Below are 13539 nucleotides of genomic sequence, written 5' to 3'. Positions count from 1 at the left end.
CACGCCTTTAATCCCAGCACTCGGGAGGCAGAGGCAGGCGGATCTCTGTGAGTTCCAGGCCAGGCTGGACCGACAGCCTCCAAAACAATACAGAGAAACCCTGTCTCGTAAATACCAAAAAAAAAAAAGTCAGACATTAACAGTGAGTGTTGATGTCAGATCCTCAAAGTCCTATTCCGTCAGTTCTGTGATTAGTGGTGCGTTGTCTTCTGTGTACTTTGACATCTTAGGAAATTCTGAAGACTATTCTTTTTTTTTTTTTTTTTTTGGTTTTTATGAGACAGGGTTTCTCTGTATTGTTTCGGAGGCTATCGGTCCAGCCTGGCCTCGAACTCACAGAGATCCACCTGCCTCTGCCTCCCGAGTGCTGGGATTAAAGGCGTGCGCCACCACCGCCTGGCCTGAAGACTATTCTTTGACAGGAGAACGCTCTCACCACACCTGAAATTCAGCAGGAGTGACTGCCTGATGGGGGGGGGGGTGAGTAGACACCTAGATTCTCATGTCTCCAAGGAGCTAACAAGCCTCAGGTTCCATGAAGAGTCAAGAGTCGAGACAATATGGGACTCCACGCACTGGCTAGTCAACTCTGTCTTCATACTCTCTTCCCTCAAGGAATTGCTGCTCCTAGTTCTGGGAAAACACACACACACACACACACACACACACACACACACTTACTTCTCTCTCTCTCTCTCTCTCTCTCACACACACACACACACATTCTCTCTCTCTTTGATTTATGGAAGCTTTAAGGTTCAAAATAGAGTCATTTTTCTGATATGTCAAGCAGTTTTGATCAAATGATTAGAAAACATTAAGTTGCTTTTCCTACCGGTAAAAGGATATACACACTATAAACCCAAAATGTTTCTTTAGAAAAAATATTTTTGTAACCCCAACACTTGAGAAGTTGAGTCAGGAGGATTGCCATGAGTTTGAAGCCAGCATGGGCTTCATACTGAGCACTAGGCCAGCCTGGGTTACAGAGTAAGGCCCTGTCTCCAGAAAGAAAGAAAATTTTAAAGTGCAAATGCCGTAGATGGAGTTCCCCTGGGATGCTGAAGAAAGAATACCGATGTGCCTGAAGCCCTTTGGAAGGTAAAATGGGTTGTGGAGATGCAGGACAACAGAGCAGCCCTAGGTGGTATGGGAACCATTGCGATCTTTGAGTTGAGGGACTGATGTACTGTGGTTTTTTCTACACGCATATGCACCACAGAGTACATGTGGAGGGACAGAGGACAGCTTTCAGGAGTCATTTCTCTCCTTCTACCTTGTGTGTGTCCCAGGAGTCAAATTCAGGTCATCAGGCTCCGCACCAAGTGCCTGTACCCTGGGGCATCTCATGGGCCCCGGAGGTTGGGTTGTTACCAGCAGATTTTTATGAGGTGAGAGGACAGAAGCAGAGAAATTGCTAGGAAGGCTCCCCAGTCATCCAAGCGAGAGTTCTTGCGGCCTCAGACAACGTGAGAGTTCATGATGGTGAAGCTAGAGCAAGAACGAACGTGACTCGGGAGCTGTGGAGGGTGTTTGAAATGCTCCCCGAAGACAGCAGCCAGAGGCAATGTTTGAATCTGCAGCAGAACCTCGAGGATGAGACGGACAGGCGGGGACTTCGCGGGCGGTTCTCGAGCAGGAGGAGGGACCATGGGCTGCCAGGCCTGTAGCTCATGGAACTGATCAGCGACCGGGGCAACATGAATGAGAGCACGCGCTGAGAGATTCAGAAAGAGTGGAGGCCTGGCCTGGGGTGCAGGCACTGTAGAAAAGGGGCGGTCCCTGAGCCGCCTGACTAGCAGGAGGTGATTGATATGTGCTACGGTTTAGAGGGAGAAGGACTCAGGATTGTGGCTGTGACAGTGACAGTGGAATGAACAGCTCAAGTGCTCAGACAGATATTCGAGGTTCCGGGACGACCCTCAATAAGAGCTCTCCCCACTGAAGTCACCTTAGCCAGGACCATCGCTAAGTCCTTGATGAGCACAGCAAGGTGACCCACAGATGAGGGACACTGAGAACCGGAGACAGAGAGCCAAGTGGGACCAATGTGAGCCCAGGAGTGTTGTCTGCACGAAGCACAGGCGTGAGGGCAGAGGCGGGCAGTTCTCAAGCCCTTCCACACCTGCTGGGCAGCCAGAGGGAGTCGGCAAAGCCAATACGATCTTTGAGCTAGAACCCGGGACAGTTTTATTTCAGAGGATAAGAAGAAAGCGTCATCTTTATCATAGCCATATGAAAACTGTATGCTCACTTTCTGCCAGGATGGTTGGAGTAAGGGTTTTCAGAGAATCACAACAGACAGTTGTACCGGCTGGGTAGTTTTTAATATCATCAGATCTTAAATAGGAAGCCATGAACACAAACATTCAAAATCAAATACATAATAAATAATCATTAAGTTATAAAATACATCATTCATATTAAGACTAAATTCTCAGGTGTAACTGTAAATAAAACAGAGCAATAATGTAGATTAATAATGCTTTGAATTTATTCACGAGTACAAAGAAGACACTTTTCAGCTAAAATATTAATTGTCATAACTAATTGTCTCTGAACTCTCATGACCTACATGACTGTCTTTCCTCCCTTTCTTCCTTTTTTCCTTCTTGCTTTCCTTCCCTCTTTCCTTCCTTCTTTACTGAGCAACCGAATATCACATTTGGGATGAAATTTAGCTCAGATGTGTGGTCAGGTGTTCCTGTAAGAGTACCCAGGTCATTAAAACTCAGACATCCAAAAGTCAGAAAACAAAAAATACAGAATTGACTTAGGAAAGGCCAGCACCCCTGTTCCACAGATAAGGAAATGAAAACCAAAACAGCTTAAGCACGTGGCCACATTTCACAGCCAACAGGATGTTAGGTCTACCATGCTATCACCCGCAGGTGAACAATGGTGTCCACAGGTTTTCCTTATATCCCTCTCAAGGGTTGGCTGAGTCTTGAACACGGAGAAGTGAATGTATTACTGTGCAGGACTTACTTCGTCTAGTTCATTCAAGGACCACCTTCTCTTGGCTTGTGTAGCCCTTTACTGGAGTTTCCAAGCTATTCAAGCTCTTAGCCTGGGCACCACTGAATCATTTTTACTTCTAGAGTAGAAATGCTCAGTGATCTAAAAGGCTAGAACCAATTTTTAAACAACAAACACACCAAAATAAATATATTGTCTTAAATATAAAACCACAGTGTCGAGAAGTCAACAGTTATAAAGCCAGAAATAACAACAACAAAATACGACATGTAGACCCCATCTCTCTCCATCATTTCTTGGCATGTAGACCCCATCTCTCTCCATCATTTCTTTCTGAAGGATTGCATCTTTGCTTCAGCTTTCCACCCTCAAACTCAGCAACCAGTGCTAGCACCATTTGACACTTAGGTGGGCTCTATGTATATAATGTCATCAAGAGTTACACATTCACATAATGTCTTTACAAAAACATACTTTAAACTCCTAAGAAACTATGACTATGACATTTTGCTGGGAAATAATGAAATAATCAGCTGTGTATTAATTATGTCTGTGTTTGTTTCAACCACACTTTTAAATACAGACATTACTTCCTTGGAGCAAAACCCCCCACCCTCCACCCTGCTACATGTTCTTGGGCTCTCAGGTCCTTTTTGGCAATAAGAAATTCTCCAAGAGATCACACTATTCCAGGGAAAACAGCTTTCTAGACTTTCACCTCACATAGAATGGACTGTTGGAATTCACATCAAATGACAGAACCATTTGCTTATTTTTACCATCTATGGTTAAAAGATTGGAATGTTAAGTAAAAGTCTCTTTAAAACTGGGACAGAACCTCTGGCCTCTAGGTTTATCTCCTGATTTTGATTTTAAATAGATGGTTGATTTTAACTTTTTAAAAGTGTTCACACAATGTGCCTTAGATGCTCAACGTGTTTGAGATGTCTATGTCTTCTAAGTCTCATTTTACAAAGAGGAAAGAGCAGATGTGGGGAAGGAGACTAATGACTGGAGTGAGAAGACTGATCACAACACATTCACACCATTTGAGATGAGAGCTACAAAACCCTACAACTCCATTTGCTCCACAAGACTCTGCTGATGTTCACCCTACCATAGGTTTTAGTTGCCATCTTCACAAGTTTAAAATATTAGCTTATAAAAGGACTTGACATTGGGGGAAGGCAAGTTAAGCCTACTTCTTAATACACCATTACCGCTTTAGAGAGAGACAGTGAAAACCAGGAGTGAGGTCCATAAATAGGTTAAATTCTACTGTGTTTAAATATTTTTGAAAGAACTAATAAAGAAGAAAAATTGCCCATACCCATCTAGGAACACTCTCCCCTAGAGCATAAATAGAGTAGATAGCTGTATGCTGAATGTTCATTTGGAAGGAGCAAGCCCTTGAGACATGCTTTCTGTACCGAGTTTTCCTCAAAGAATAAAGACTTCAATTTCTGATTTCATCTCCTGCGTCTGTATTTTCAGCTTACATAATTCAGTTATGCTCACAAAGGGTCTTACTCTTGCAGACCAACAAATTCTCTAGCTCTATTTCTAGTTAAAATCTTTAGTTTTCCCCTTCCAACCAAAGCATGTCCCAGTTGGGCAATAAGACGAAGAGTCACAACTTGAGAAGTCACAGAAATCCATGACTCGGGAAACTGAGCTCTCTGAGGAGAGATTTTTTTCCGTGCTGGCAGCATGGAGTCTATCAGTGAACTGCAAGATCTGCGTAGTAATTTGGCAAAGGATCTTAGCCTGCAGCTTTTACGAGTCGTTCCTATCGTAATATATTGTACTTCTCCACTCACAATCCCAGGAAGCAAGGTGCACTCCTGTGTTCGTGAGTGTCTATAGTGTCCAGTGTCTCCTCGGGGCCCTTGAGAACCTTCAGGTCCTGTGTGTTCTATGAAAGGTGCTGATGAATCATCTGTGGAAACAATGGTCCATTAGCCACTGTGCATAAGGAGACAGCAATGAAGGCCAGAAATAAACACGTTTGAGGCGCATACCTTTTGAAGGAGCCATTTTAGTCTCTCAAGGAATTCCTGGGGTGTTTTTTTCTCATAAGAATCACAGGACGGGCATTTCTGGAAATCAAGCAAATAAGCAAATAAAAGGTTACATTCTCTAAAAGTTTTTCTATGCCATAAAATACTTATATAAAATGTATTTCTTCAATTGAAAACATAAGTCAGGTTCAGTAACAAACATTAGGAAAAATTTATAAAATTTCTCTAGAATTCATTTGTAATTTCACTCTCAGAGACAACTGTAATGTTTTTGTGTTTAAAATATAATATCCTTCTTGTTCCTTTTATTCTGTTTTACTTTGAATTATTGTTATACTTGTTAATACATGCTGTTATTTTATTTATTATTTTAGCTAATTACAAGTATTTCCTAGATATTAGATATGCTTTTAGTACAGGATATATGGCAGTCGCTTTGTTTTCCAAAACAGAATGGTGTTCTCGTAATTTTTGAATATGGATGCTGATACAGAAGCTTTCCCCTCTTATGTACAATTCTACAAAGAGTATCTCTGCAGATAATATTTCATATGTATCTCTGTTTGATCTGATAAATTCTTAGAAGTTTGCCAAGTAGAGCAAATGTTTATGAGTGCTGCTGGCTTTCCTCCTTCCTTCTCATCATTCTTCCCCCCACCCCTTTCTCCTTCAGTTTCATGCTTATTCCTGATATCAAAACACCAGGCCACGTCTGGATGCTCAGTCACATGTTATTGCAGTGAGAACATCCGGTGGAAACACAGTAGCTGTGTTCTTCTTGACACAGATGTGAAACCTGGAGAAAGTTGGCTTTTTAGATCTCACTTTCCTCGCCCATAAATGAAGGCATTTAACCCAGAGCGTTGGGCTCCAGGTCTACACCACACACCATCATTTCCTAAGTCCCTGCCCTGAGTTTCATAGCTGTGTTCACTTCCTCACTTTCTTTCCCCTTTCTCCCTCTTCTCGCCTTCTTTTCTCCTTCCTCCTGTTTTCCATTCTTCCTTCCTTCCTCTCTCCTTCCCTCCCTTCCTTTCTTTTCTTCCTTCTTTTCCTTCCTTCCTTCCCTCCCTCCTTTCTTCTCTTCTATCTTTTCTTTCCTCCATCCCTCCCTTCCTCCTTCCTTCCTTCCAACCTCTTGAACAGGGTCTCACTCTCATAGCCCAGGCTGTCCTGGAACTCATGCCTCAGTCTCCTGGGTGCTGGGCCCACAGACATGCACTACTATCTTCTTTGTGAAGAAAGTTTCAGAGGGACATTTTCTCATAATAACCTGGTAGAACAATCAAAAGAAACCAGGCTACTTTTCATAATATAATTACTATTTCACTGTTCTCAGTCCATGTGGAATTTCTTGAAGGACAGAAGCCTGGTAAGCAAAACAGAGCAACTTCTTTTATGCTATCTTTTCTGCTTTCGATTAATGCTTGAGTTACTCAATTCTTGTAGTTTATTGGTCAAAGAAAATATATTCAAGAAGAATTCAGAGTTCCAAAGAAGGAACCTGGAAAATCTCCAGGCTCATAAAAGGGTGCTCCCCTTAAATTCAATACTAACTCTGCCTTTGCCTGGGACAGTAATATTCTAATCTTGGCATCTTGTAGGCTATCTCTTTTCTTGTCAGAAAATTGGCATCTAGTTCCTGGTAACAATGACACAAGTAATGCCAGCACATAAGTGAAAGGAAAATATTCACTTCCTAATACTTCCTCACTCTGGAAGTTTCCATTAAAATATTGCCAGGGAGTGGTAGCCAGTTATAGTTGGGTTTCTAGACAGAGTGTGAAGACTTGAGAGATGACTCCACTTCTCAAAATGTACCTTGTACAATGTGGAGTAACTCTTCAAGAAGGCATGAGGGGCTCTAACTGTGTGTATGTGTGAAGCATAATACATTACAATTGATAACTAAACACAAGTCAGATAATATATTGCAAACAAGAGAGATAACAAAGGTCAATCTTACAACTATGCTCTTCTTCTGCCTTCTCGTCACCTTCGTGGTAGGCAGCCTCCTCTTCAGCTGTGAGACTAAGTCATTGATGATGGTTTTGTTGTTTCCTGTGTTTGCTGACTTGAGTTTGGCCTTCTGAAAACAGGCAAAAGCTGAGCGTTCACAATGCTCCTGAAGGAGAGATAATTAGCATATGTTAATAGCCTGATGGATAATTCATATATATTAATGTTCTGAAAGAGAATTCGCATGTGTTAATACCCTGAAAGAGAGATGGTTATCATATGTTAATGAATGTCATTCCAAAGGTTAAAAATGGCCTCAGTTTCTATTTGTACTATCTTAGACATTTGTTTTAGTGACAGCCTTAGGTCTGGTCATATCTCCATTTAAACTCTGCAGAAGGCAGAAGTTCCGCTCAGACAGCTTCCATGTCTGGGAGAAGGAGCCCCTTTCTGCAGGAGCTTTGTGGGGTTGGATGCGAGTGTGTGTGTGTGTGTGTGTGTGTGTGTGTGTGTGTGTGTGTGTGTGTGTCTGTTTGTGTATGTGTGTGGGGGGAGTGAGAATCCACGAATCCACGATCACATATATACTAGGCAAGCAGTCTACCACTGAGCTAACAGACCAGACTTTCTAGCTGTGACAGAGAATTTAGTTTAAGAGCACTGTTGTTGAATTCTGAGGCTGTAAATTGTGGCCAGTGGCAACTTTGGGAAAGTGATCCAGCAGTCTGGCTAAGAAGCTGTTTCACCTATTGTCACTTCTGCCCACTGTGCACACACGAGTCTTCATGAGTAATGTGCCTGGAGCAGGGTTCTAGTCTGCACAGTGCTTGCTACAGGCCTGGTCATCAGCAAGTGGAGTCCATCAGTGAGGTGAGTGACTGAAGATCACTACAATTGCTCATTCTGAGAGTCGTTGTACACTTTGTGAAGCCTCAGCCACATCATGTCTGGGTAAAGCAGGGTTCCCCGCGAATCAAGAGTCAAGACGCAGAAGGTAAGACTTGCTTGCCTGTAGAAGAAGGACCTCTTTGGCAGAGCTGTGTCACAGAGACTGGAGAAGTAGAAAGAATGAGGAGCAAAGCTCTTTCCTTTGGCCAAATAACTACTGGGCAGTGAAGAAGTCCAAACTTAGCAATGGAATGCACTGGAAGGGCGCACCAGGCAAGTGCTTCCTCACTGAGTTAAAGCCTTGGCTCTGGAAGAACAATGTCTGAAACTGGCTTAACTGATCCAAGAGCTCCTATCTGAATTGCTTTCGCCCACATTGCTGTTTCCTTTAGCAAATGTCTGTGTAGTGTTATTCTCCCCCTGAAGTTACCTCAACTTCATTTCGCCACTAGCTTCCAACCAAAGGCCTCCCTCCTTCCCAGCGATGTTGCATTGCCTGAAGCTTCTCAGGGACAATCAGCTGAAAAAGCAGCCTGCTTTGCATTTTCCAACTCGTACGCTTGCCCGATGTTAATGTTGACTAATAACACAAGCCATCGGCCTTGCTTTGCATAGGTAGCCGCAAGCCCAGCAGGCCTTATCTAGTTCCTTCTATCAGGGTAGCTTGCCTGTCACCAGGGCAAGGTGCTGGCCTTCCCATGTTTGCCAAAATGCTTATTTAATAGAAACTATTTATAAATGTTAATTATAGCACTTTTTTTTCCTTGAAAACCACATGTTCATGTTTGTTGAAGTTTTTTTCTTTTCTCTTCTCTTTGACCACAACCGGCTTAACTTACTGGAAAAAAATAATATTCATATTTAAAGAGGTAAATTTTCCAGCTGAAACTGAAAACGCTAACTGTTTCATCCGTGATGATCTGAGAAACCAGCATTTCTCACAGAGCTTCATTTTGCTGAGTTGACATTTTCATTTGTACACTGAAAGAAAATTAGGTTCCAAAGAAGCTTGGGGAGGGGTCCCAAGAGCAAACTGCCTGAGACTCTCCTGCCAGGAACGCTCAGGACCAGCCATCAAAGCTTTACCCCCAGACTAGAAGACAGATATGACATCTGCACGGGGAAGTGTCACTGTCTCCACCCTTCCCTGCCCACCACTGACGGACACTGCCCTTGGTTTGGCTTTGTCCTGCAGGAAGCAGCCTGTGTCTGGAAACGAGGATGAGGGACAAGGATCTTCAGGTTGGGTTGGGGTTCAGTGCACAGCAAAGAGCAGTGAGGCATCAGGCCCGCGACTCCCGAGGAGCGGAGTTGAGGGGGACCTGGAGGGAATGAAGAGCCTCAGGGCTCCCAGGCTCGAGTAAGAGCACAGCCAAGCCAAGTCCTGGCTGCTTTCCTCAGCTGGGCCTCACTGGGGAATGTGAGGAATTTTCTGGAAGTTTGTGACTTCTGCATGGAAGGTACAGTAAAGAAGCCAAAGAAAGGTGTTACAAAGCCAGCCCCCTCTTTAGCCAGAAAAGAGATGTTCATAAAAGGCACACCTGGCTTGTTAGCTCTGCAACTGGATATCTGAAAAACAAGGTTAATTTCTTATTTCTGACCTGGTTATGTCTTTATCTTTTGGAAGGAAAGCCACAGCCTGTCAGCATAGACTATCTCACCAGCTGTGTTAGGTGACTTACCTTTGTCCAGCTCTCCTCACAGATGGGGCTTTCCTAACGCACCATCACTGATGTATTTGGCCTGGGAAACTTTGCTGTCAGAGCCACACATTCTAAAACACTCGCTAGTATCCCCGGTCTCTGAGGACCAGATGCCGGTAGCATTCCCAACTGTGCCAAGCAAAGCTTCCTCACACACTGTCAAGTGCCTGGGAGGGGCAGCAAACCCCTGGGGAGATGAGAACAGGAAAGACAAAGGAGGGGCGCCCATCACAGATCGCAGCCGTTCTGTAGAATTTGTTACAGACCCTGATTTGGATGCTAGCTCTGAAAACTTGATATGCAGCTTCTGTGGCCCTTGCTGCCTTCCTCTGTCTTGAGTTTGCCTGCCAGCATCGTTTGGAGATGTTAGTTAGGAATGCACTCATTGCTTCATAGATAGTGCTGTCTGATCCGATCATCAGAAAGATGCAAGCTCAGTGAGACATATTATCATGGAGATGTGGGATTTTTTTAAAACTCCTTCAGTAGAAGATGAACCACTAGAGACTGGACAGCGGCCAGAGGGATAGGACAGAGGACCAGCGGACAAGATGTATGCACATATACAATCCCAGACATACAATCAGCTTGTACAAATAGTGTGTGTTAGCAGTGGAATGGTGGCAAACATTAAAGTGGCTACTGGGAAATTCAGACTTAAAAAGACATCTTTCACTGAAAAGCATATGTAAGAAACAGTCATTGGGTCGACCCTGCTGAAAATGAGGGATTTTCCTATTTTTTTTTTACTTTGCAAAGTGTAGACTGCAGATAGGAAACCCCGGAAAGAACTCTACCCACAGCAGTCAACACAGTGCGTGAGATGCTGAGAAACGGACACGTTAAGAAATATTTTTGCTTATTGGAAATGTCTTTTCAATGAGTTAAATGTGCTACTTTCATTTTAGCGGCTGCTTATTAGGAAGGACCTAGTAAACACAAGATCATGTTCAAGGCTACAGCAAGAGTGAATTGCAGAGCAGAGCTGAAGCTGTGACTCATTCACTCTGTAAACTTTTACACTGTCATTTACCATAATTCTTTTCTTTGAATGTGTCTGTGTGGTGCCCTAATTACTGGCAACACTTTCCTGGTTTTCCTAAGCCATGCCGTTAAAGGGCTAGCAGAGCGAGCATTTCCCCAGTTTCATTCACAATGTTAAGATACCAAGCAGAAGACCAGATCAAAGAAGCTATTGAAGGGAAATTGGCAGGAGCCCATCTGCCCTGCATGCCAAGCCTCTTCTGCTCAGGACTGGGGTATGAATGGTCCAAGAGTTGGAATGAGCTGTTGCAAATGGCCCCTTGGAAAGACCTCGCCAAAAGCTGAAGACAAGAAGACTCACTGAGGCCAAGGTACATGGGAATTATACTCAGAGACTTTTGGTTTCCACACTCTGCCTCTGTACCTTCCCTATAATCTAATTCTTTCTTTCTTTTTAAAGATTTGTTATTAAAATGCAGATGTCACCTCTTGTCTTAAATAAGGTGACAAAGAAAGTTGCAGAGCTCTCAAGCCCGAGGCTCTCTGAAAACACGATTGTCTGTTTCTAGTTCAGAAACTGATCCAAGCACAGATTTTTATCCTTCTTGGTTTGTCTTAGTAACACTACCTAGGAGTATTCTTAGAGGCTTTAGGGGATAAATATGTATTCTATAAGAATACAATATGACATGTCATTGCTTGGTTTGCTAATAAATCTTTGGACACATAGTCAAAATGGAAATGAATATTTTACCAATTATTAATCCCCAAAGTCATTGAAAAGAAGCATACAACTAAATCATCATTCTAGAGCTTTGTTAGACTTTAAAGTTTACACAAAATACATTTTCAAAGTCAGTTCAGCTGATCTTACCTTTACATCTTGTGGAGCTGGCAGAAGTTCAGGGTCCTAGCCAAAAGAGAATCAGTTCTGAGTTAGTGACAGAAGTCATAGGCTCCTTTCACATCAGTTGAAAAATATTATTTAAACTTCAGTAACAAACATGGCCTTACCAAATCATTCACATAAATTTTCAGCTGTTCAACACTGTCTATAAGATGACGAAGTCTAATCAGGAGGCGATCTGGCCCTTGGGGGCTTGTTTTATGGGCCACTGTCCCCAAGAAGATGACTATCAGACAGATAAGGGTCCTCTCCATGCCACCAGAACTGGGTCTCCAACTACAGATGAGCAGGACCTGGGTCTAGTTTTCACTTCAGCCTGACTGTGGACAGGTTGTCTTTACAGCTACCTATTTATTCATCCTTCAAGGAGAGGCAAAGCCCTCCCATTGCAGCCTGGAAATCTTCGTACAGTGGATGAGTGTGAGTAAGTCGTTTTTCTTTTCCATTGGCTAGGTATACGTGCGTGTGGGGGCAGGGATGGACAGAGTCCACAAAATGTGCCCCATCTGCATCTTAGACAGGAAAAAGAGAGACATGGTGAATTCCAGTCTTCAGCACTCACCAAGAAGTGTATGTGTGGCACACAGGAGGCACCACCAGATTTCAAAGAAGTAAACACAAACACTTTGATCCCTGGCACCTTACCTGGCTTGTCTGACAGTCATAAAGACACTTGCACAATGAGTAAAGAACCGTGCCTTTTATTGTAGGAACTTTTCGTAGGGTAATGACTATACCTCTTGACTGAACCATCCTGTATTCCATTGCAAAAATGGACGAGGTTAATTTTAGGGAAAATTAAGTAATGAGGTAGTTTCCTAACTAACAGTAATATTTTAGATCCTATCAGGTTTTAGGGCATTAAAACAGGTTTTGCCTCCAGTTTTCACCAATGCCTCTTTTTAAGTAGCACTGATGGTGCTTCCTGACATTGATGTAATAATCTGGTTGAAAATATAATAAATGATCTGTTTCAATGAACTCTGTAGACAGCATGCTCTCCATCAAGATATTACTCCGTCTTCATTAAAATGAGGACCCACAAGCTTTTCAGTGTCTATTGCTTGTATTTAATGCATCAATTAAACATGTAAAACAGGGCAAATGCTCCCTTCTTTCCAAGTTAAAAAAAATACCCTCAAACACCAAGAGCAAAAGTATGTCTGTTAGACATTGTCTCCACTGGGTCTAAGCAACGTGCTTCTAATTGCATTTGTGACCAGGTAGAGGTTGATAAAAGGCTCAGAAGTGAGAAGTGATTCTTAGCACTTGCCTCTTCTGTGACCCTTCACCTGTTGGAAGACGTTGACTATAATACTCTAGCTCAACAGATGTTTAAGCTACAGTTAGATATGTCTTACAAATAAACCTCTTGACTATACATTTTGGCTTACTTGTTTGTTCATCTGTTTTGTCACACACTTACAAACTATCCTGTATTCCAGAATGTTATACTGCCAACATAGAGTTCATACTTGATTTACTCTGAAGATTGGACTGTGGAGTTTTTGTCATAGAATATCTATTCAAGCTATGATCTTGTGCAAGAGATGACCATTCTTACAGTATGATGAAGAGGTGCTTCCTATAATCATTGAATTCCACAAAGGAAGTTTCTGCATAAGCTTATTAGCCAATAAGGACTAAGGCTCTCCACAGGTGCATCCATTGCTTTGCCCACATGGTCCTTTCTACATGTTTTCCTGATGCACCTACATGGATGTCCATTCCTGAATACACTATCCATGGTGCTTAAGAGTTCATTTGCAAAAGCAGAGTTCCTGAGTTCAAATCTAGACTCTAACAATGAATTGCCATATGACCAGACATGGTCTGGTAAAGGGACTATAGGAGCCTTAAAGGCTTACAAGGCAAAGGAAAGGGCTAAGTACAACACATGATAAAGTCCCAGGACATTGACTGATCCCCGATGAGTGTGGAAAGGACATAGAGACCCACAGAAAGAAGGGCAAGATCAATGTTAAGTCACACGCATGGCATGGCATGGCTTTAGAGGTGGTAGAGGCATCTGAAGTCATGCTGCCCGTAGGAAAGCACTGTTCTTGATCTCGATGCAAACTCTCCATCACATCCCAAG

The 13539-nt window shown here is 42.9% G+C and overlaps 1 protein-coding gene across 1 annotated transcript; it reads right to left on the bottom strand.

Moving 5' to 3' along the window:
• Nucleotides 1-4335: 4335 nt before the first annotated feature.
• On the bottom strand, nucleotides 4336-11815 carry Il21 (interleukin 21). The gene is made up of 5 exons (XM_040754266.1): nucleotides 11549-11815; nucleotides 11409-11444; nucleotides 6970-7125; nucleotides 5001-5078; nucleotides 4336-4918 (listed from the first exon to the last, which is right to left on the bottom strand). Exons 1-5 carry the CDS (start codon nucleotides 11693-11695, stop codon nucleotides 4895-4897), a joined length of 441 nt encoding a protein of 146 aa, XP_040610200.1. The 5' UTR covers nucleotides 11696-11815; the 3' UTR covers nucleotides 4336-4894.
• Nucleotides 11816-13539: the final 1724 nt, after the last annotated feature.

The sequence above is a fragment of the Mesocricetus auratus genome, unplaced genomic scaffold (genome assembly GCF_017639785.1).
Source record: "Mesocricetus auratus isolate SY011 unplaced genomic scaffold, BCM_Maur_2.0 Super-Scaffold_100011, whole genome shotgun sequence".
NCBI lineage: Eukaryota > Metazoa > Chordata > Mammalia > Rodentia > Cricetidae > Mesocricetus > Mesocricetus auratus.
Note: the sequence above shows the minus strand (reverse complement) of the source record. Positions and strands in the feature narration are given on the sequence as shown.